This window comes from Lissotriton helveticus, chromosome 4_1, assembly GCF_964261635.1.
Source record: "Lissotriton helveticus chromosome 4_1, aLisHel1.1, whole genome shotgun sequence".
In the NCBI taxonomy this organism is placed as follows: Eukaryota; Metazoa; Chordata; class Amphibia; order Caudata; family Salamandridae; genus Lissotriton; species Lissotriton helveticus.
In genome coordinates this window covers 146,766,603-146,791,159 of record NC_136063.1, presented here as the reverse complement: position 1 = coordinate 146,791,159, position 24,557 = coordinate 146,766,603, and the positions used below count along the sequence as shown (strand labels likewise).

At 43.4% G+C, this 24,557-nt stretch overlaps 1 protein-coding gene across 21 annotated transcripts in view; it reads right to left on the bottom strand.

The window, feature by feature from the left end:
• SCRIB (scribble planar cell polarity protein) overlaps positions 1-24,557 on the bottom strand; it is a 576,647-nt gene that overhangs the window by 121,202 nt on the left and 430,888 nt on the right. For 11 of the 21 annotated variants that reach the window (XM_078686589.1, XM_078686596.1, XM_078686591.1 and 8 more), the window contains 5 exons: positions 13,339-13,404; positions 11,068-11,118; positions 8,758-8,796; positions 4,202-4,327; positions 1,102-1,209 (listed from right to left, as the gene is read on the bottom strand). In XM_078686589.1, coding sequence (XP_078542715.1) covers positions 1,102-1,209; positions 4,202-4,327; positions 8,758-8,796; positions 11,068-11,118; positions 13,339-13,404 — 390 coding nt within the window. The remainder of the gene's footprint in view (positions 1-1,101; positions 1,210-4,201; positions 4,328-8,757; positions 8,797-11,067; positions 11,119-13,338; positions 13,405-24,557) is intronic. The other 10 variants (XM_078686605.1, XM_078686607.1, XM_078686608.1 and 7 more) reach the window with 5 other exon arrangements.

Below are 24,557 nucleotides of genomic sequence, written 5' to 3'. Positions count from 1 at the left end.
CGATAGAACAGGTGCCATATGTGTTGCATAAATGACCTTGTTGGTTAGTTCATCCCCAGGTCATACAGGAAGCTTTTACTTCAAAAATGGTCATCCTTCTTTTGAATCAGCGTTGAATCCATGGCGATAATCTCTTTCTGACTGGCAAAACGAGGAAATCGTCTTTCACTAAAGCAAATCTGTAATTAATTAAAACTCTTCAATTGTTTTGTGTAAACAAGCTACAAATAAACCTCCCCAGATTGGCGATCTACGACTGAACCCTTTTCAAATGGCTGGGTGTCTCTACAGGCTCCATGCCTGTAAAGAAGATATGGAAAATAGTGGGTAGTGTTATCTGAGCCCTTTAATAACCTAACATAGTTGTGGGTGTATTGAACAATCAATTTTCAGTAAAACAGGCCTCTTGGTGCTGTGTTCTGTAACTAACATGTGGCAGCGAAATACCCTATGCAAGAAATCCTGCACATATACACACAACATACATTACTACCTTCACAACTGGGACTTAACTAATACAGATTTATAAGCCCTGGAGAACACTTCTTGCAAGAAAACTTTTCTGTGGGACAACTCTCAATATTGAGGATCCCCAGACCACAAATTATTTAGCAGTCTCACAAGAGGAGATGGTAGACAAGAGTGAAGGAAACTGTCTACATGTCATACTCTGAAATAATATCAACCCTTCTAAAAAAGCAACATGCCTCCAAAGACATCCATTCGGTCATCCTCTTTACAAATCTGCCTCAGCACCTAACATTTTTTTTTTCCTCCATTCATTTTTCTGTACTAACAACCATCAATTGTTTTGTTTGCAACACTTGTTAAAGTAAACCAAACTTAGAAATGACCAAACCTTAAAATAAATCACTGGTACAAAATGTTTGTGCCTTTGGACTCATTAGCTGGAGGGAACAGATGGAGGAGAAAGGTGAAGGTAGTAAAAACAGGAACGTGAAATCTTTGGAGAAACTCTGAAAGTGTGCAAGTGCGTTGAATAGAAATCTGTGCTGACTTCAAAGGATCGACCATTGCATGACCAGAGTCAGTAAGCCTTCATAAACAAAAAGTATGACTTGGGAAGAGGAGCAACAGTACCTGCAGCTCCAGCACAGGCTGTGCTACGGGGACAGCAGCAAAGGTCTTATACGCCTGCTTGATATTGGCTGGGAACTCATCGGGAGAAAGAGGGGTGGAAGGTCCTGGCTGCAGAGAAAAAAGGAAGGGAAAGCAGGAAAGGAGTGAGGAGGAAAAACACAAGAACGGAAACACAAAGAAAGAGAAAGTTCAGCAAGAGAGAACCAGAGATAGCAGTATAATACAAGAGGAGCCAAAACATGGACAGAACCGAGCAGTCAGTGTTAATATCCAAGAGACTAAAAAGTAACATAATATTGGTCTGCGGGTCTGCACATGTGTAGTATTCATGTTGTGTAGTTAGGGGAGTAGGAGTGACATTATAGCGGTCATGTCATGTAGATAATGTGACACTTAAGAAGGTAGAAGTTCCTGGAGGAGCAATCAATGGGAGCTATGGATTAAGAATTCAAATGCAAGAGCTGGTGTGCCAGGCTGCGCATCATTTCAACATTTCTGGTTGACACAGTATGTTTTCCTGCACAGGTGTCTCATGAACCAAGGCGTCTAGCAGGCGGTTTACCCATTTTGGAAGACAAAGCTCCACAGTTGAGTTCTCAACTTGGCGAGAGATGGAGTTCATCCTTAAGTGGACCATCTTTTAACTTAGGCTACTACCATCCCTATGTCCTTGCTATGATGTGCAAATTGTTGGTTGCTTTTGACTGATAGTCATAGGGTAAAGGCATTGCACCCCTAGTTGTGGCCATCAACTGCTAACCTTCCCTGGAAAATGCATTCCATCTGTCGTTACTGCAACTCCTTACTTTCCTTTCATTTTGATGTAGGTGTATGCGGCAAAGCAAGATGTGACTGGAGTACAAGAGGTGTTGGGTACTCCACAGTGGGGTTCCACAAATCTAGGTCTAGCCCAACGAGGGTGGGATTTCCATGCTAGACAGCAGGGGTTCTTCAACTTCACAAAGATGGAGACCAAGGTTATGGCCAAGATGTGAACAAATGTGGTGACACGACTGCCCATTCCCACTCTTGGTGGTCAGCTCTGGTAGAAGAGAGGTTAACTACACCAGCAGTAAATGACTGGCTGGAGGACCATCTGGGACAAATACACATTCTCTGGTGGTATTATGTGATGCCTGCCATCACCTCAGAATCAGAAACACTGAGAACATAACAGTAGGCCTGTTACCTAGAGGCTGAGCTGAATGTATTTAATTTGAGAATACATATTGCACTGCCCATCACCTCATGAGCACTCCAAGATGCGCTATATTCCTCATTATTGTTTAGATCTCATCAATATCAAATTTCTGGAGAGATCACCTCCCCCCACCACCCAAAAAAAATAAAACACAGGCTGAACCGTTTTCCTTGACCACACAGATCAGACTTCTATCTCAAAGGTCTGTAGAAGGGGAAATAAGAAAGCAGGAGCTTTCTACACTCAGGAGAAATTCTAGATAGAAGCCAATGTCACCGATGTTGATAGGAAGGTTTAGCAAGAGGAGAGTTTATACTTAAAATGCTGCCTAATAGGGTGGAATTACACCAAATGAGTATAGAGTAGAGGCACACATTACTGATCATTTATTCAACAGCATGTTATCTGACCTAAGCTTAGGCTAGGGTTACAGGGTTTAACTAAACTGGATTTCAGAGAATGAAACTAGGCACGGCGTGTGAACTAGTGGGGTATTGGCTGGGAAGATGATTAGTACTAGATGCAATGATAATAAAAAGAATACCCAACTTACAGTAATGTCAGTTAGAATGTGCAGAGTGTCATTTAAACTTGTTTTAAAGGGCGCAGAATCTGACTCCGCTCAACCTTTGAATGCAGTGCACGTGCAATAGGGACAATCGAATGGGTTAGGAGATATGGAGGGCATGGAGACAGCTGAATGATACTGGTGATATTTCAGAAGGTGGTCACTGTTTTCAGCTTCCACTGATAGTTTAAGTCTATGTCCAGTCTATCAATGAACATGGAGCATAGAGATGCTGTATTTGGGACTAGGTGACTCTTCTAGCATGAACACTTGACACCTGTGCTTAGGTGGCCTGACAAGTCCATCGAAAATAGATTGTCTTTATCTGACACTCACTAAGGTTTGCAGAGAGGCACCTAAACATTTATCAAATGAGTACAACACAGAACTTAACCTGAAGGAATGCCTCTTGCCGCTCATAAGTTAAACTGAGGCACACAAACCACAACAAGGATAACCCAAAGGTTATTAAAACAAATGTTCACCTAAATTGGCAGCATTACAGACTATGGCCCCACTGGTTACTAACACAAGTTATAGAACTTACTAAAGTCAGTGTTAAATCGCAATGCAAGAATCACCACACAGCAAAAACTACTTAGGATGCCAAACTCTAACCAAAAGAACAAACTCAGAATTGTGTTTACTAATTTTACAGCACATTGCACAGGCTGTGAACAATAAATTATGTCCACATCTGTGCATACTAAAGCAGATATCTATTTTCCACTGGAAGGACATGGTGACTCTAGAGGAGAGGATTCCTAGGAGCAGCAGATTATCAACTACAGAGTTGGGAACATGCTACAGTGCTGAAGAATGCATGCAGGTCTTTTAGTTCATATTACAAGCACCACAATGTGGCAGAGGTATTTTCAAGCAAAGGCACTAGAAAAGTCAACGTGGACTGGCATAATTAGCAAGTAGCAGGTGAAACAGATGGAACACGGCTGTGATGTGTCGTGCAGCTAACACTTCGCAATAAACTCAGACAAGCTTAAAATTTGCAAGATGATGGACATTATTGTGGTAAGATTTTGATGACCTCATAATAATGCGCACTAAAAAAAGATGAGACAAATGTAAAAATGAAGGTAGAAATTGTGGTTCATGGTGGTGTCTGGGGAACCAGCCATAGACCATATGCTTCCTTCCTATATGCTACGACAACCCAAAATGAATCTTGAGTAGCTTTCTTAGTTTCCAGTAGACCCAAACGAGTACAAAATAAAGATTGGCAATATTTCAGGCTTCCAGAAAAACTTTGCTACAGACGCTGACTTTCAAATCTAGCTAAACTCTTCCCACAAGGAGGGATAGGGGGCACTTACAGAGTTGTGTACGCTGGAGGAAATCTCAGGCTGTTGGAATGGGTTCGGGCTGTTCCTGCCTTCTGTGTTGGGTGGAGTTATGGTCTGCCGCACCCAGGAATGAGGATGAATGGCACCAGGTTTTGTCTGTTTATCCAGCCACACCATCAAGAGGAAGTTAAGGATGGGAGAGTGAAATAAAGAACAGACATAGGAGCCAGTGTAGAAAAAGAAAAAACATACAAAGGAAATAGAAGATAGACACCAAAGAAAAAGAAATATTTAGGAAAAGGTAATTAAATAAAGAAAAGGGCAATAATGTGAGATAAATTTAATGATTCAGCAGTGAAAAGCAAAAAAGCAAGATATAGAAAGCAAATGAGAACAATAAGGAATCGATTGCAATAAAATAAACAAAGGAAAACAATGAAAGAAAAGGTGTGAAAAACAGTAGTTAGGACTGAGAAAGTTTTTAAAAATAGATCACAGCAAAAATCTCAAAACTTGCCTAAGCACCACACACACAAAAAGTTATACAAGGAATAATGATCTGTAAAGGTTCAGTGTATCACTGGAAAACGTGCCCATCTATCTATACCATACTGTGATGTCAAAAGAAAATAATGGTCAGATCATCTTGTTTGCTGGCAGATTGGGGCAGCTCCACCGCTAGGGTGATCTTCTATTCCGTTAAGAAGATTTATTTGATTGACTCTGCATAACAAACTGCAGCTATGCACTCATTTCTATTTTAAAGACCATATTTATTTTACTCACTCTTTTGCCCTTCTCTACTAACTTTCAGTTACTACCACTAAGAGGTACACACACTATACGACAGCTCCATTATAGATGCATGCCAGGATGAATTTACTAGCCCGATTACACTCCGCATCCACTTCTGAACTGAAATCTAAACAGCAATGCATACAAAGCAGCATACGGGTGTCCCACAAAGCTCCACCTGCAACTAAAACAAAAAAAGGCCAGAAGATCATGGACTCAGCGGACTGAAGTGATAGCCGCTACAAATAATTTCTTTACATCATAAAAATCATCTCTTAAGTATTAACAGGCTCAAACGTCTGCCAACATGGACACAAAAAATTATAAACATTAGATTCCCCAACAAGGATGAGGATTCATTCCAACAAGAATGGGACTCCTTATTCAAGGGAACAATTTATGTAAACCATCCAAACAAACTCATACCAAGATCTCAAAGTAAATGAACTCAACTAAAGTATTTTAAGGGCCACAATGGAATCTTACTTGGGGTGCTTCAATAGCTGTCTCAGGCATGACATTATAGCTACAAAAAGCTCTTCAAGGGTGAGAAATGAGTGGGAACCACCACAAAGTGCTCAAAGCGGAAATGACCGATCTGAAAGTAATAAAGACATGTCTGCAGTGCCTTCTTAAGGAGACAAAGAGCACATATCGTAATGGTAGCAATGTCCGTCTTCTCCTTTGCCAATAGAAGCTGCTTGAGTGAAATCTTTGCCCTCTCCAAGACTAAGCTGAATATCATTAGATGATCAGGTAAGTGATGAGCAACGAGCAAAATTTGGCCACAGGTTTCCCCCCTAAGCATGAAAGGAAGGCATTTTAGGAAACAAGACAGAGGGACACCGAGTACTAAATAATGGGCCAATGATACTGGCAGCATTTCAGTTTCCTGTGGTATGCTTCCACTGCAATGCCCCCTAAACATTCCACATCAGCTGATATTTGATAAGCTGGACCCGGCTAAGTCCATGCCCCATTTGAAAGGACCTGCAATTGATCTAAAAATAAGGAACTAAGGGAATTAGAGAAGATTCATTACTTTGGTGGGAGTTGCCCTAAAGACTTGTAATTTCAAGTACATCTACTACAAGGTTAGTACCAGGGCTGCGATTAAAGGATTTTCACAGACCTCACATCCAGTTGTATATACAACACCTTTCCACAATCGCCTCCAGAACTGCATGCAATGGAAGAGTAGCTTAACCTTCATCTCCTCAAGGAAGCATAACACCCTCCTGTACTCTATTATGCAGGCTAGGGCACCTGTGCTCAACCCTAGGGCTAGAATCAACTGGCAGGCCGACATTGATGTTGAGCTCTCAGATAACCAATTGGGTTGATGTTGCGCCCAAACAGCCGCACTATTGTCCAATTATAGGTACGATTGATACATGCTAAATATCTTAGCAGGATGTTTCACACCCATGCATTTCTCAATAACATGGGCATGCTCAATACCTTTGTTGTATGCCCTGCAAAGCCAAGGGAGCAGACATTCTGCGCCTGGACTGGCTCCGCTCTGAGGTGGCCAGGTCTTGGTCACTGGTACTTAATAAAACAGACACGGTGACTGAGGCTGCAGTTCAACATACCCCAGTCACGGCCCATTGGGCTATGTCAAAGATGTTCACCTGGGGATGCGTAAACAGCATTAAGACATGGTGGGATAATGTAATATAGTCAGGAGCAATTGGAGGAATACTGGAAGCGGATGCCACTTTGATCTCAACGAAGAGACACCTGGGGCCCACTTGTCATCTTTCTGCCTTTGTGCATGGGAAGCAAGTGAGAGCTGGACTACAGGACACAGACGTAGAATCTGTATTTGGGCTACTGATGTTGCGATTCTTATGAGGCGATCGTAGTCGGCTCATTCATGTACTGTTCATTACATAGTGCAACCTCTGAGGTCTTCAGAGCTGATTTGTGACATAAAGGCAGCAAATTTAGTTAATAATATGTGGGAGGAAGTGGTAAGGAGGGGAGTGGGGGAATATAGTAAGAAAACACATTTCAACCGCTTTATAACTGTGAGATGAAATGTTATAGACACTACTGGGGTCTGGGATTGTGGCAACTTTCGCCATGTTCTATTATTGCTTCTTGTTACTTTTTTGGGGGAATCCTAATAAACACAACATTTAAATAGAAGGATTTCTGCAGACCTGATAAGCCACAGAGCACTCATGGAATATTGCTACATTGAAGGTATTGGCACTCAGCCAAGTGCCAGTTACCATGGAATAGGGTATGATGCAAGAAAGTGTTTCTATACTTAGAAACTACACTTGGAAAGCTTTGGTCTGGAATTCTTCCCTCAATGGAAAGAAGAGTTGCTGCACCTTTTACTCTGGCAGCTGGGAGACTGGGGTGATGATTCCTTGAAGTAGCCTTCCAGATACCTCATCTAAAAGCAGTGATCACAAAGAGCAGGCAGATCGGCAAACACGTAGTTAGATGATACAAGTATTAAAAAAAGAAGCAAGAGCAGTAAGCTTCCTTTTAAAAATACTTTGAAAAGCTGGTGCAAGTAAAAAGAAAAAACAACTGAAAAAGGAACTTAATAAACCTAGCAGCCGTCAAAAGTTTCTGATATGCTAATCTGAAACATCCAGAGTGAGCAGAGGAAAACGCTGCATCTGGCAGGAGCTATGAGGAGGGCAATGTATAGTCAACAGCAAAACAATGTACAGCTTTCAGAGTTTGCGGCGCAATATCATGTTTATTTATTTATAAAGTTTTATATAGCGCGAACTTGATCCTGATGGATATCAGAGCGCTTTACAATTTGAGGCAATTAAATAACTTCCCACCCTATTCCCCTATAAACCCACATCCCACTATGTCTCGGGGTGCCCCACTATGCATCAAAGTGCCCCACACACCGGGGCTCCTTCACGAGGTAACGTTTGAAATCTCGTGCTGCTGAGATATCAGTTTTCTCCCACCTTCACAACTGCAAATAATCCCTTCCACATGACTGCAGGCAATGTAGCTTTCAATAGGACTTGTGCAGGGATAACTGCTGTCGATCTGAAGTTTACAACCTGCTCAGCACTGAGGCTTTTCTTCTCAGACGCTTAATGAGTTGCTGCTCCAAACAGGACCAAAGTAGAGCCGATAGCATGTGCAGCAAAATCAAGGCCTAACCACCAAACTGGCAGTGGAGTTAACATTTTTGAAGTTGTAGTATCCGAGATATACAAATCTGGAAATCTGATTATGGCGTTTTTGCATGAATGTCGAGAGCCCTGCTGAGCTCTAGTCCTTTGCCCTCACTGGCAACAGGAAAGATGCACATTCTGAACCACTTTCACTGAAACAGCAGTGCCTTTTCATCACCTCCTCTCTCGCTTTAATACTGTGATCATGAAATGTGATTCCATCTATTGTTTCTACTTTACTCATGTCCGCTGCTGGGACTCAAATCTGAAGTGCCTACTATTCCCTTCCAATGATACGTCTACTCTGTTGTCCGCCATTACCCGATCACAAGGACTCCGTCCCAGTGTCTAAAATTATATGAGCCCTAGCCTGAAGCTTCCCTACTGCTGCCTCACCCGGTACCTTGTACAGATTTTTACAATCATGATCGCTTCATGCGTCTTTCTATTGCAATTCGTTCCAACCGCAAACCTTGGTGTGGGGCAAACCATAGGTGTACCGTGTGGACAAGTCAGAAGATGGTGGATTTAGGGTAATTTGGAGGGGCTAGAAAACACACTGATTACATTTTTCAAAAAAAGGTACATTAGGAGATGGACAAGATAAGAGGAAGTGCCACTTACCGATCTGCTGTCACTCTGGGAGAGGAAGTTTATGGAAGCCTAGGAAGAGAGAGAGTGTGAGCGTCTTCCGAGTGCGCTAGCAAACAACATGCCACAAGGATCTAGTGCATTTCCAATCTACACAACATCAACACATGCAGGCCCCACTCTAGCAGAGTGAGCCTTCTTACTTCAATCGCACACAAAGGCAGCATGTTACAAACTTAGAAGGGCTGTCAGAGATTTGGAACACCCCCAAAAGATGTGAATAAAACATGACAACTTTCAAAAAACCACTTTACGGCCATTTTCAAAAGCAAAACCGTTGCTCCAAAACAGCAACACATGCAAGGAAAGTGTTCTGTCATACACGTTTCCAAGCTGCTTAACATAATGCATTTCAGTAGCAATACAGGAAATATATGTAATTTCCAGGCATTTTATTCTGATGGGGAGGACAGATGACGCACACCAGCACATGTCCCCGCTACCTAATTCCCATCTGTGGGATTACACCTCCACAGATCGCACCTTCTCAAAGCATTAGGGCAACAGCAGCATCTGAAACATCTCTGTGTTGAAGAGGAGTAGAAAGCTAGTTATGAAACTAACAGAATACAAGGCAAGACAAAACAATGTACAAGTCTGATGAACATGACTAGTGCAGAAACTGAGCAGCCATATCCACTGAAGATGAGCCTAGGCTGGGCATGAAGCCGGGTGGAAGGGAGGTGCTAGGCTGCCAGCTGAATGCTGCTCACAATGAAATTATCAGTACCATATTATCATCCACAGGACTACTATCTGCAATGCATTTTATAATTCAACACTGCTTCTTCATAGTGAAGACCACTGACGTCCTGTCCATAGCTCGCAGTCGAATGAGGAGTATCAAATAATGGATTATTCCCAATCAGGAGATTAAATGCTAAATCGATTATGTTGATGAATAATTCTTTAATAAGAGCATTGTTTAAAACATGAGCTTCACCCCTGATAGAGAAGCCTGCTTTCAGCACCAAGAAGAAGAAACAATGTTGAGCTGCCAAACACATCTCAAGTTGTCTTGCGGATGAGTTGCAACAACACAATTGCAATTTAACACAATTTAATGGAATGATCACACTGCTCTCGTGGTTTGCCCTGGGGATGCTCCTTGGGCAGGGGTGCTTTTAAACAATCCAAGGGCCATATCCTCTCGGGCATTCCAATCCATCCACAGAACTCAAGTTCTGAAATAGAGGCATTACCATGGGCCTTCGGAATGCTGAACACCTGAGCACTGCCCAATCAAGTGGCCAAACAGTAAAAGTTATTCAAAGAAAAAACAGAGCAGGGAGAAAAGTTAAAGGTGTTTGGCTTGTAGGCAATGGGCAGAACAGGCGAGCAATGGTTTACACTGGACGGTCATCACTGGTGAAACCGAAAATGCAAAGCATAGCTGCAGTTTTACCAATCGAAGCAAGAGCACGGCATAATCCCTTTCATGAGCAATGGTGATACATGCACAAGGGTTGTTCATGCATGCAACACGGTCACATCAATTCAGAGCCTGTTGCAGCCAAACCATAAACCAGGACACCTATACTGCCCTGAAAATGGGACAGTATAGACAATCATATGAGGATTGTTTAAAAAACAAAACACATTACTGAAAGGTACTGAGTGCCTATATCTCCAGATCGCCACTGCATCTAATGGGAGGTCTATGCTGGTGCATGGAGGATCACATCGTGAGACTTGGTCTATGCAGAGCTACAACCATTGAGGAATGAGAATGGAGGAATAACAGACAGTGAAGTGATGGATGCAGGTGAAGCAATAAGCCTACAAAGGGCACTTCAGGGTATGTGGCAACTGCCCATCCTTCGCTTGTCCAAGTGCTGGTAAACCCCTGTTGGGGGTAGCTGCGGGCTATACAAGCTCCTAACATAAATAAATAAATAAATAGGACCTTTGGATGAGGAATGAGAGTATAAGTAGGGATCAACAATGAAAAAGGAATTCGAGGTGGAGGCAGGCTGAATGAATAATTTATGAATGACCTGGGATTAAGACCACAAGGAAGGAGTTTATGAAGAGGGATGTCACAGAAATCAGTGCATGTATGTTATGAACAAGAAAGTGTGCAGGTGAGAGGAGCATTTAAAGGCAGATGTCTGCTGATGAAAGAGACATCTCTAAGCAACAAGTGTAGGAAACCGTGACAGGGGAGACTGAAGCAGAGTGCAGGGGGTAAGGCACACTATGATCAGAGACGTGTGCGGAGCATGTTTCAGGCAAGCAGAAGCCAGCGAAGCCCTTGCACACAGCAAGCAGAACTCCACTTACAAACCGCGTCTCCCTGCCTGACATGTGAGCGGACCGAGAGGCAGCAGGCTGCTGGAGACAGACATGGAGGACAAACACAACAGAGAATATGAATGGTAAGTGAACCTTCAGAAGTACACGTCTGGATGTATTTACAAGAGACACCTGCCTGGCTGAACACAAACTCTGGTCCAACAAAGGTATTGTAACTGCAAGATAGCTCATTTTTCTTAATTAAACAAAACGTGTTAATCTTGCTACCACAGCATGTCCCCTGCTTTTACGCCCACCTGTAAAGTCTAAATGGCCTCTTGTCGGAAATGCTACAGGATTCCTCAAGGGATTGGACTAGCACTGAGGGCCATGGCTGCAAAATAACAAAGGCTTCATAAAGGCTGCAGCAAATTCGTTTGGGAAAATCATCATACTCCTTTCTACAAAAGGTAGGACTGGGAGGTTCATGAATACTTGCACAATCTTACTGTGGCTTTATCCTATTATTAAATAAAGCAGCACTTTACCTCTCTTTTACGATAAGCACCACACCACCTAGGACCAACCAGACTTCATCAATGCAAGTAGTCTATGAAATCTAGAACTATTTAAATGTAATTCAATTAGTTAAGACAAACCTGCAGGCCAATATTTTTGATCCCTGCACTAAAGGAGGTCAGGCTCGGCAGAAAGCACTCTTCTACCTGTATTTGAATGTCTAAAGTTATTGTTGAGCTTTGCTGGAAGGTGATTTGATGGACAGTGATCTTGATGTCAATATCTTCTCGCATCTCATTCAAATGCAATCTACTATACAAGTGTGTGAAGGGGAAATCTATCAAAGACTTTCTTTTTTAACACAAGCTGTAACTATTTGACATATATCGAAGTTAAGTCTGTTTTGGGGCTTATTCCTCAATTTGGAATTAGGGTCTCTGTAAAAAAAACAAATGGCAAGCACTTCTATTTTCATTGGAAGTTTAAAGGAATGAGAAACGAAGCTTAGAGAAAGGTTGTGAGGATTTGGAGAAGGGACATAGCAAAATGAGGAAAAACAGACTGAGTTTTCCTCCAACCTGCAGCTCCATGCACCCACTCTAATTATTTGCTTTGCAGTAGACATATAGCGCTCAGATATCTTTCAAAATATTTGGTCTCATAAGTAGGTGACTCCAGATTAAAACATTGTATTCTCCAGGGAAGTCATGTTGTATCGTATAAACACAGCCTAACATGGCTTCTACCTGGGAGCACTCTGCTGTTCTTTCTTCCTTGACTGTTAGTGGTTTATGATCAGAAGATATCCAAGGGATTCTTGGACTTGCTGTGGGCTTTGGCTCACACTAATGGTGCACTGTACATAGATGGCTTCACACAATGCCCCTAGTATAGAAATGCCACCGAGTACATCTATATTTCCCTAAAGTCTATTTAAAAAATAATTCAATCACAAAATATCATCTTATTGCTCAAGGTCTTGAATCCTGAAATCTGTGTAACCGCATACAGTGCACTGCCATGCTTAACTACTTTTAGCAACTAACGCTGACTGTCAGCACTCACATGTCGAAACTGGCCTAGTCTGTGCTCAGAAATTAATAAAGCAGCCAGCGGTACATATTTTATTAGATGACGAATATGGTACATAATGTGGTTCAAAGCTCTGACAAGAGAGAGACACTGTGAAACAAAGAAAAATCATGGTTGCAAAATGCAGTTATTTTTAGGGTTCACAAGTAAACAAGGCTTTGGTGACCTTCCATAGCAGAAACAACTCTACTTATCTCACAACTGCCCAAAAGACATTAACATAGACAAAATCTGAAACAGCCACACCGAAGTCTAAAATGCTCTACTCTTGAAATTTTAAACTATCAAGAGACGAACTACTGGCATTGTATCGGCAACTATTTGAAGTCTACAGCAAGGTGGAATCCATTTTTAGTTTACTCTCAACACCTGGGAAGCAAATTTGGTATCAACGTGCCAGAGCATGTTATCTTCACCTTTTCCTTAGCAGGTCAATCACTGAATGAAGAAAACTGTTTAAGCACATATTAGAGTTATCACAATATTGAACCGATGGACAGCAAAAGGATAGGCTAACCAATTTAGGACTGTAAAAAAATATATTTTGTCTGCATAGGGACATTTTAGGTAAGCATTTTTAACATGATCTAAAGCAAAAACGTAAGAGCAGTATCTTTAAGAAAAGCAATGGGAATGATGGAACATGCTAGGTCTGCTCATAGGTACTTTGATCGTCTTTTATATACGAGTCCTGGGAGAGGAGTTTACCTGCGGAGAGGATGGAGAGTATGGGGCATCTCGTTTCGCGTTGCTCCCAGAGAATCCATCAGTTGTCTAGGGAAAAAAAAACTTGTGAACATACTGGGCCGTAGAAGCAGATGCAAGCTTCAAATTCAGAACACAATACAAGAAACAACTGGACGAATAAAATTAAGACTAGCAGCACATCAAAAGGCAGCCGTGTCCAGCAGTGGGCAACCATGGACGACAATGAAACAACTGTCCTTTGAAAATCAAAAGATGAAGAACACGGACATTACGAAGAAAGATATTACCCAGCTACATTCATCGAAGACTAAGCAATGGAAGGACCATCCAAATTATGTGAACCCAGGTATGGGACCTTAGCATAAAATCTTAACGACCTGACCTACCATACCTAAGCCAAGCCCTTACTGTGTGTTGTTATCCAAGAGTAGCGAGCTAATTGAATAGAATTGTGGATATTCACTGGGTTCTAATACTTGGGTTGGCTTTCTGGTGTCCGGGTCACATGATTAGCTTTAGAGTTCCAAGAATGGATCAGCAAATGAATTAAAATTTGAGAGATCCAGGACAGATTTTAGGCCACTTGCAAGCTCTTTGTTGTACAGATCACATCAGATATGGCATATGAGCCCAATGGTTTCTTGGGTACCCTGAAGACAATATTTCACACCAAATAGTTGTCTGTACCCTCCAGGAATAGAACGATAATACAAGCCAAGTGATTATATAAGGTGCGCCAAACCACTAAATCCCTTGAAAGTATTAACTGTTCCCCTCCCAAACTATGGTAATTTCAATACAATTGCAGTACACCTGACCTAGTAATTTAAAGATTGATGGAGTTTCCTTATTGAGATAGCACCAAATTGTTCAGCAGCAAACAGGACCAAAACAAAGTGCACACATTTTGAAAATCAGGTGTACCTCAACTGGTTACTATGAATGAGCTGCAGCAATAAAATAACTATATAACGTATCAGAACCTTTCCATGAACAAGTCAGTACAAATAAAATGCAACTCAAACGTACCCTACAACAGTGATGTTTTTTTAACACAAGGTTTGGTCCAGTGCTTGGATCTAGGAGGACACTAGTTGGAAGACCACAAAACCCACAACAATCTTGCCCAGGGTGAATACTCCAAAAATGTTAAGTGCAGAAAAATGAACTGAACTGGATGTGTCATAAAAAATATTCAGTGGTCTATTAGTGGAAATTAGAAAGTGTCTTCCAAAAGAGACTTCTTGTATCTTAATAATTAAAATATTTAGAATCAAAGTCAGTTAGCTGAACACAATGTGATGTGGGGATGAAAAGGTATAAACTATAATTATTTGAATGGCTGAAACCAAGAATATGCATCAAACTAGCACATCTAGTGCCCCCCTAAGGCAAAAGACGCAACCGTGTCACTGAGCGTTACTTCATAAATTGATGGATTTTGAATCCAGTGCCCAATAGGTAAATGTTTTGATAAAACATATTGAGAACTATTAAGCTAGAAAGAACCCAACCACACTATTGCCAACTGATGCCACTGCTGCTTCGATTCTCTTTGGTTCATTGATCAAGTAGGAGCTTTACATTAAACTACAAACTAGATTCTAGTCTACGTTAGTTAAGGGTTAATGGGCACAGGACAAATGGATTGAAATATGAGGTTAAATAAAAAGGTGAATCAAAGTAGAACCGTGACATTTACTGCTTGTCGAAAGGCCACTTAAACTGTGAGCCAATAAGACTAGGTCTCAACAAGCCAACTTGGCCATTATTGCCCCTGCTTTGGTGCTGTGTGCAGTGGAAAAGGGTAGCTATCATAGCTAGCAATATTTCAATGTCTCCATGACATACATGTGAAAAGAGAATATATTTAGAGGCCCAACCTTTAGCCTAGAGTTTGCCTAACAGTGACAAATTGACACCTGACAAACATAAATACAACCACTTTAGTTACGATACTTAGAAGTCACAGAAAGCAACCCAAGCACGATTCAAAGATCACAACCTATCTGCCAGCCACAGAGCACACACAATAGCAAAATAAAAGGCAGTGAACCCACTGAACGGTGCCACCGTGAAACATTTGGTGACTAGGACCATAGTTTTGATCAACTTACCAGTTAGAGCCGCATAACTAATGGAAACAATACCACTAAAGCATACCTTCTGGTCCCATCCTTGGATAGGAGGGGCTCTGGCATTTGGCCCACTCAGTAAATACAATGTGGTTTTGTGCTCAACAAAAAGCATAGCTACTGTGAGAGAGAAGCAGGGCAGCCGTGCAGCGCAGTTTGAACCATGCACACTAATATTAATGCCACAAACACACAAAACGCTCGGCTTGTTTAGTCAGGGGGTGATGTGATGAGCATGCTCCATACATGGGCCCACGAAAGACAACACACAGGCAGCTTGCCTTCTTGGAGAACATGTTGGTCTTCAGCACGCCACTCTTGCCGTAGCCAAGGGGAGGGCCTCCTAGGCAGGCCCCTCCTCCAGATTTCACCTTGCGATTGGCTACCACGAACGGGTTCTCACTGAACAGGATGGGCTGAGAGTCAACCAAGGTCTCCTCGCCCTCCTGAGGAGGGGCTTCAGATGTGGGGGGAGATGATTCTGATGTCTTTGGCTTCAAATCCTGTTGTCGGAGATGGTCAGCGGCCACCATGCACTCGTCACTTGTGGCAATTACATTATTTGTTGTCCTCTCCTGAGCAGAGGCCATCTTTTCTTCACCTTGGATGGCGAGATACTGGGGGGGCCCATTTGGGTCACCTGCTGGGTAAGCCCTTACACAATTTTCTAATTCCTGAGTGGCTGCATGTCCTGTCAAGTCCTGGCATGGAGGACCCTCGTTGTCTATGCAGCGAGGGTGCTCCTGAAGCACAGGGCAGTCGCTATCCATTGCCAAAGTAGATGTATCAGTGTCAACCAGCTGACAACCACCATTGAGAGTCAGACAGATGAAAGGAAACAGGAGAAATAGAAACAGGAAAAAGTGAAGAAAACAAAGAAAAAAATAAAAGCGATGAGAACAAAAAAAAATCTGATGCAATGGTCAGTTTTCTAATTGAAGCATGTTACAGATAAATAACAATGACCCCTCACAAGCAGAGCAGTGGCTTCAAAAGAACACTGAAAAGTCAGTCTTCAGTCATCGCACTGACTACAGATGGGAACAATGAATTTTAAGCCCCTACCCACATTACTCGAGTCTCACTTCTCAATTTTCTTACAGTAGACTTCCAGTCGCACAGCTGCAACTTCTCATAAGACAGAACATTCCATTGTCTTATCACCATTCTCTTAATGAAGGACAGAGGGGCTGACTTATCGCTGCCATCTCTTATTATAAAGCATAATTTTCCAGTCCCCTTTCCCAGACTCTATGACTATTTGATGGAGTTTAATTCAAATGCCTCTACCCTCTTTCTGATGAGCTCAGGACAGAAGGGTTCAATGATCACTTAACTCCTATACAACAGAATATGAAGTCTTCATCTCAATACTCCAATTAAGCCAATTTTCATAATCTTACGAAGGGACAAAACCACAGCGACTCGTTTCCGTCCTGAGAGTGCACAATTTGCTTTGAGTCTCCTAACTAGTCCGGGGTGGAAGGACTGCACAAGAACACGCCTACTCCAAAATATGGCAGACCCACGGCTGAATCCTCCAATAAGGCAATGTTCCATTGTCTAACTACGGAACAAAACTCCAGTGTCTTAAGCCTCCCTGTGTTTCTTGCTCTAGAAACACATTAGTCCATCTTAATGCATCTAACAACTTCAAGCCCTTTGTCTTTGGTTTTCTTACTGCACAATCAAGTAAGACAGCCCCCCTTCAATCTCTTAATAACGAGGGATTTGGACTCAACTCTTCTGAAATAAATGGATGTGCTATTATCTTATGCTTGCCTCCTCCTTTCTGTAAAGAATAGTACTTTAGTGCAAAGGCTCCAAACTCTTAATTTATGACCACATATGTTTAGCCTATACCCCCACTATCCTATCACTCTGCTTCATACTTTTTGGAAAAACTAAATACTTCTTGACATATTTTGACCATCTTGTGTTAACTCAAAGAGCTCTGGTCTGAGTCACAATACTCACTAAAGAACAGAACTGTGTAATTCCTGGCCTCTGGGCTCTCACTCCAGACCCAGGTTACCAATAACCTTGCTAAATGACTGAAAATACCGGGCGTGCCCAATGCACAAACAAGTACGCCAGGCTCATGCATCCAGAGTATTGCTGTTGAGTTTTAAATGTCTCCACCCTACAACACGCTGCAGTATTCAACAGCTGTCACCGGTTAGAGTTATAATAAGCTATAGAAGCATGTCCCCTTTCTACTGACGGCAGAATTCCAGAGCCAGAATCAAACACTGGCAAGAGCACAGAATCCTAATGTCCCCCGTTCAATGCATTACCAAAGGGGAAAGACTTACATCAAGGCATTCACTCAGAGGCACACACTCACACACAAGTCTAAACCCCTAATGCACAGCAGAGGGAAAAGGTGTATGGCTGTGAAGGCGCGGCTAGTTATCCGACGTTGACAGTAATACTACTTTCATAAGTCTACCAGTGAAACAAGGTGTCCAATACTTCAGTAAGTGGGGTTCCACCCAAACCGAAGCAAGCCACGCAATACTGCATTTTACATGAAGTCACATGCATGTTTGCTTCATCTTTGTTGTATTTCCTCAAACTGCCAACATTTCATTCCAAAAATCACCTTTGAAAATCATTCCTGCAACCCAACAATAATTAATCTCCTCTATCTAATATAATAATTCCACCAACTGTCTGCATTAACTCGCTTACCCCCAACACCAATCATAACAAGTAATTCCTATTAATGTAGTCCACCACAAAGAGACGAGTAAATGTACGAAATGGTTTTCTTGACCGCACAAGACTAATCCCAATAACCACTGGATTAACCACCAACTGTGGGTTCCAGAACAGCGTGCGTTCCTGCATAAAGCACTCGAACATAGATAATAAGAGCTATATATGTAGGCCATTACAGTACAATATAATTTCTGAAATTGCATCTCCTCATTCACTCTTCATGTTCTTACTGATGGGGAGGCAGACTCTAGTTCAAGTAGGACAGAAGACCAATCTGTCAGTTGACCATTAGCTTTCCCAACATGGGATCAGCTAAAAGTCAAATCAACTGAAGTATTCCAGATAGTCTGCATGATCGGTTGCCACAGGGCGATGAGTAGCTGATAAAATGGTCATCTTGGCATGTTTGCACAGCGCTGGTTGCATCCCGGTTGGCTTAGCACAAGCTCATTTTTTCCAGATGCTTTTAAACATTTTGTACTAACAAGGAAATCACTGGATTCCTTTAAAGTCATAATAAATTACTCAAGTTTCTATCTTCCTAGCAAAGACCACATCTTTTAAGTACAAATCCACACTTTAACTGCTTAGCTGCAAATGTTCCTGGTCCCTCTCTTAGAAAAATGTGGCGTTAAGGTAACACTTTCTTTGAGGTCAACAACTGTGGAGCAAAAAATAATTGCATGTAAGCTATCATGAGGAGCAGGAGAGGTATGAGTGACAGAGTGATAAGTACATGTGCAACATAACCCGGGCAATTAAAAGCAAGTGTAACTTCAATTTCATTCTATTCCACCGCACAAGGTCTTAGCAGATATCAATGCTACCCCTATACAATACAGCGATGAACTGCTTCTACATCAGGTGTTGTACCCGCTTTTTACGGTTTTACATCCTTGGTCTTTTTTTGTCACATCTTCTATGGACTGGGGCTTGTTCAGCAGGTCTCAATGACTACGTGATCTACAGAAATTACTTTTCTTAGTGCAACCCTTGTGGGATTGTGCCGGCCTTGTGGTGTGCCGACCTTCTGCTGTCTCTTCTATCGTGAACACCATTTCTATTGCATGTCCTGCACCATGAGATTAGACCACAGCATTTGGGGAATAATATAATTATTTTTAAATAAACTTAGATGTGAGGGTCTGGGGTGGAGAGAAACCAGCATAAAGTGAAAAACAAAGCAATTGGGACACGGGAGACAAACACTTGGTTAAAAAACAAAAAACGGCATTTGGACTCAACAATGTGGAGAGCTTTAACATCTGGGTTATGGCCAACTCCTTTTTAAAATCTCAGCATACTATGCCGCTCTTCCCCAAACCAACGTAGCAAGAGGGGAGAACTTCTCATATAAAAAAATAAGAGCTGGAGGAGAACAGAAGCAAGGGACTGGGGAAAGCTGTTGCATGGGGAATTTAAATATCTACCGACACTAGCAGAAAGCACGCATCTATGAGAGGTGTGTGGTGAAAAGGCTTAGAACCCGCGTTTGTGTCAGGTTCCAGGATGAGAGGAATGCAAAATACTAACACACACATTAAGCTACCTGTATGAGTTTTGGATTGGCATAGACAAGTTACGGGTGTAGACAATGAAACTTTATTTTTAAATTAAACATGGCTTAAGACTAACTATTTCCCTTACTTGATAGTGCAGTTCCTACCGCTTCCTAATGTACATAACAGACTGCCAAATAGAACCGATGATAAACGATCATGAAATAGTGAAGATGCAATTTTATAAATTTACTGAATATTGTTTATCTTTCAAACTCTTTACACTTTAGCTCACCGTTCATTACATTCCTAATGCAAAACCTACACTTGAGTTAATTGAATTGCTCTTTATTAATTTACCAAGTTACACTCCATTATTGTTATAAGTGGCATCTATCAGTTGGTTGTCTCAAACTCTGGAATGATTTAGGCTATGCACATAAGAGGTTTTATTGATTTAGGCCATAAAGAAATGTGCTTACGTTCCTATATAATAAGTCAGGAACTGTCCAAGATATGATCCCTGCGTAGATCTCCATGATCAGATCCCCGACAGTCGGGTAATTCACTTTTCTTCTTACTATTCTCACGGGTTTGAAGTGCACCTTTACATCGGAGTCCCATCCCTGCTGGACTCCATCATGCATTTATTAGGGATTAGTGTGTACTCCTGGATCTGGCTGTGGAGTTTCAAATGGCCGACAACATCCCAATGAGCCAAATGTCCATCAACTGCCTTCGCATGCATAGGTCCAGGACAGATGTTCCTCTTTCCATTCAGGTGGACTATGTTCATCACGATGGGTCTTCCCCAGGCACTACTATGGACCCCGGTGGTCATGCCTACATGATGGGATCTGCAGCAGGACATCTTAATCCATTGGATCACCGATGTAAGTCTTAAAAAGTGACCCGTCCAGTGCCTGAAGCAGTGTCTTGAATCCATGAAGGACTTGAAGCATCTTTCCTAAACCTCAGCCAACTAAAGCATAGCTTCATCTTTCCCCTCTCCAGCTGTGACTTTCGGATACTTCTCGGCCTTCACTCCCTTGCATTCAGTAATGCACTTTAACATTCTCCTATGATTAAATCTCGGAGGTTCCTTCATGTTTGTCGCTTCATTTCTTGACTTACAAGAGTGATTTGGTGTTAATTTATAATTTAAGTTCTTTAGGGAAAAAAGTACTTTCTTAATGCTCTTGATTTCCAAAGCACTGCTCTAGGCATCGTTTTTTCCAAGGTGGAAAGTGGTAATAATTTACACACTTGCTTATAGGCCTTTTATGTTCGGTAGCCAGGCTCTTCTTCCACGTAGACACCTTATCAAGGTAGAGAGTGTAGAGTCGAGGGACTGGGCACAGATATACACATCATTGATGCGAGAAAGACGGGTCGGATTGGCTGGTCCAATAGCGCATACACGGAAAGGATATGAATCTAGGGAAGGGTGGTGAAGGCGGGAGGTGATGAGTTGAACAGCAATCCTGTAATTATTCTGATCATACAGTGCCAGATTGTGGGGCACTGGGGTGTTAAAAGGATGTTGTGACTAGTGTGAAATGTACCTGTAGTGATATATAAAATAATAAGCAAATGAAAACAAAAAGGTAGAGAGTGTAGTATAAGCAGAGACTGCCTGCTGCGACTTACGCCAGCCTACCCGTGGCCTGGCTCAGGTTGTGGTAGCAGAAATACGAACAGATCACAAGTATTCTTTCTCTACTGTCAGACATTCCATATTGGGGTTATGTTAAGTTGCGCTGCTCACTTTTGAGGCATTCGTTTTTGGGCTGCCCAGATATACGGTGGACAAACTGAAGAACTTACAAGCGGGTCCAGGTGTACAGAGTCATGAATACTCTTCATTACAAAATGATTTTATTTCATTTAAATACATTTGCTACCTCATACACAAATATTTCATACAATAATATGTAGAGTCCCTAGACACTGAAAAGATTCCCATGCAAATCTTCAAGCCCCTCTTTTTAGGCTAAGAATGGGAGGCGGCAAATCCTTCTCAGTTCTAGGATCCGAGGCATGGAAGCAACCCCCAGCCCTTAGCGACTCACGGGATCAGACGCCCTATTCAAAGCTCCTGCAGACCTGGCTCTTCCTGGCACCGGAGGAGCTCTGCTATTCCCTTATTTAGCTAGGTTTCCATCTTTTCTTCCTTTTTGTTGGCTGAGTATCAGATTCAATTTCAGTGCCAGGGTGTGCTCCATTGTGAGTGCCATTAAGTGTTAAAGTCAGTCAATCATTCAGCTGTGTACAACAAGCTCACCCACCACAAAAAGATACGACTGCTGAGAGGACTGGGAGAACACTACACACATGGAAGCTGCTAAGGGCCACCTAGTACTGAGAAGCTGCTGGTTTCCCACACTTGGTCACCATTTGCCCGGTCTTGTAACAGTTACAATTAGAGTCCTTCAGCTAAGAAGCACTAGTCACTGAAGGAGCAAGTAAGACGGACTGCGGCGATCGCAAATGCTATAGACGCCAGTACGCTTCAAAGCATCCTCCTATAATACCTTCTAGTGATGCAGAGAGCACCCCCACAGACAACAAGCACATCCACACCACACTTCACAACTGAAGCGTAAGGCGCAGTTGAACTGTGTGTGGTTTTTACGCAGCAGTTTATACAAACCGCTAGATCGAGATTTCCGAACCTAGCCAATAATACTGGTCCAGCAACCTAACCAGCAGAACAAGCAGACCACACTAACACACCCAGGGCGGAGGGATAAACAGCGCTTGCACCAGGACACACGCAAGGATCCAGCAGGAGACACCCATGGACCACACGAGCACAGCAGTAAACGTTTCACAATGAAGGGGGCCTTGTCTCTATATCAATGAGGCCAGCTCTTGAGCTACGGCAGATTAGGGTGCAGCGCCAAGGATTGGAAAGGACAAAGATCACACCGAGTGACAGCTGGGAGCAGAATCTAAAGGCAGATGCCCATCTTCTAGCAATCTGTGAACACAGCAGTTGCGTCTCTAGACATTTGAGGGTGGAGGCAACGTACTTTGGCTAAATGGGAAAAGCGAGATCAGAAACCAACGCTGCCAAATTCCAGCTCAAGCACTGGACCACAAGTGAGGCGAAGGGACCAGCCTTCCGTGGGAACGGCCACGATGCTGTGGGGACGAGTGCCACTCCCCCGGAGAGGGCGCACGGCGTGTGGGGGAGGCCCTCAACGGCTCGTGGTGGTGCAGTGTTGGTATTCTGTTCAGTCACAAGTACCTGTGTTCGAGTCCCAAACTGTCTCCTGGAGTAAGCCTTCACTGCTCGCTATTACCAGTTTTATGGGACAAGTTTAATTTCACAAAATTGACAATTCTATTATCTGAATGGAAGAGTCTTGAATACCAGTATCCAGCAGGGGCGCTGCCGAGCAACCCCCGCCAGGATTTAAAGAAAAGTACTTACAAATGCACTCCGGTCTTCCGCCCACGACATGAAACTATCGGGGGAGCTTAGAACCGGCTTCAATGCAGGGAGTGGTGCTTATGAACGACCTAGACGGGGCCACTAATAAGGCGGCCAGTCAGTGGGGTGGAGCACAATAAAAGCGTGTGGGTCAGTGGGCATGAAGCCATGGATAGGACCACGACAGCGGCACACACCTGCCCAACGCCGCCCTCTCTCTAACCCGGGCGCCGGCTGTGAGGCTGGCCCCCACCAGAGGCCCAGCTGCCGAGCTAGGACCATCGGGGCAATGCCCGGCGGGCAGGCAGCACCGGATGCCGCCTCGCTGCAGGGGTACAGGCTCCCCCACAGCACCCCTAAAGGTATTAATAAGCCGCGCTGCGCACCCACACACCCATCTCACGATGACACCCCCGGCGCACTCGGCGCCTCCCGCGCCCCGCCGAGACTTGTTCCCAGGGCAGGCGGGCGGACGGCCGAGTGCGCCCCTCCACCCCAGGGCTGCACCCCCTTACCTTGCACATCCACCGCGGGAGGGAAAGCGATGGCGGCCGCGCCGAGAGCAGGCCCTGCGTCCTTGTCGAGGCGGGGTGGGGCTTGGACAGTGTATTAATATCTGGGTCCTGATTCACGGGCCTGGAATGGCAGCTGTGAGAGGGGGCACCCGGGCATTCCTCCCTGCTCGGGCAGAAATAGCAGCCTCCGGCTCCCGGAATGCGCGGGCCACCGTGCCATGACACAGACATTCCTAGCGCCCGTCCCAGCGACCTGAGGCTTCGCAGCGCACGTCAGAACGGAGAACAGGCTCGCCTCTGGCGTCTCTACACGACTGAGCCCAAAAATGTACATAAAAGGACACCAGGTACCTGCGAGTATTCTGAAATATATATATATATAATTACAGACATTATTTGCCAATGAAGCACTCCATTGTCTAGTGCCTCCAATTAAAGAAGTTATACTGTTAAAGTTAAGCGCCTCTAGCACTCAAAAGGCGCAGTGAAAAACCTCAAAACACCAACAGCAAGCAGTGAGGCTTCCGTGTGCGCGGTACAGCAAAGGACGGCGTTTTTGCACTTGGGAAGACAAAGACAGGTGCAAATAACCGGTATTTGTACAAAGCACGCTCTCCCGTGAGGATCTTGGCGCTGAATAACATATATTTGCTGTTACCCAACCCAATGGGACTCATTTTATCGACCTCAGAAGGATAGAAGGCTGCGTGACCCGCCGGGATTTGAACTTGTGACCATGAGGTCGAACACAGGCCCCCACAGTAGAAGCATTAGTCCACTGAGCCACCAGACCCGGCGCAGGCGCTCACAACAGAAGCTTCTTGCACATTTAGGCACTGGGAAAGGCAAGCTGTTTCAGCGTGCGCATAATAAAGTCAATACCCTATGATGCTGTTGCAGTGACGTC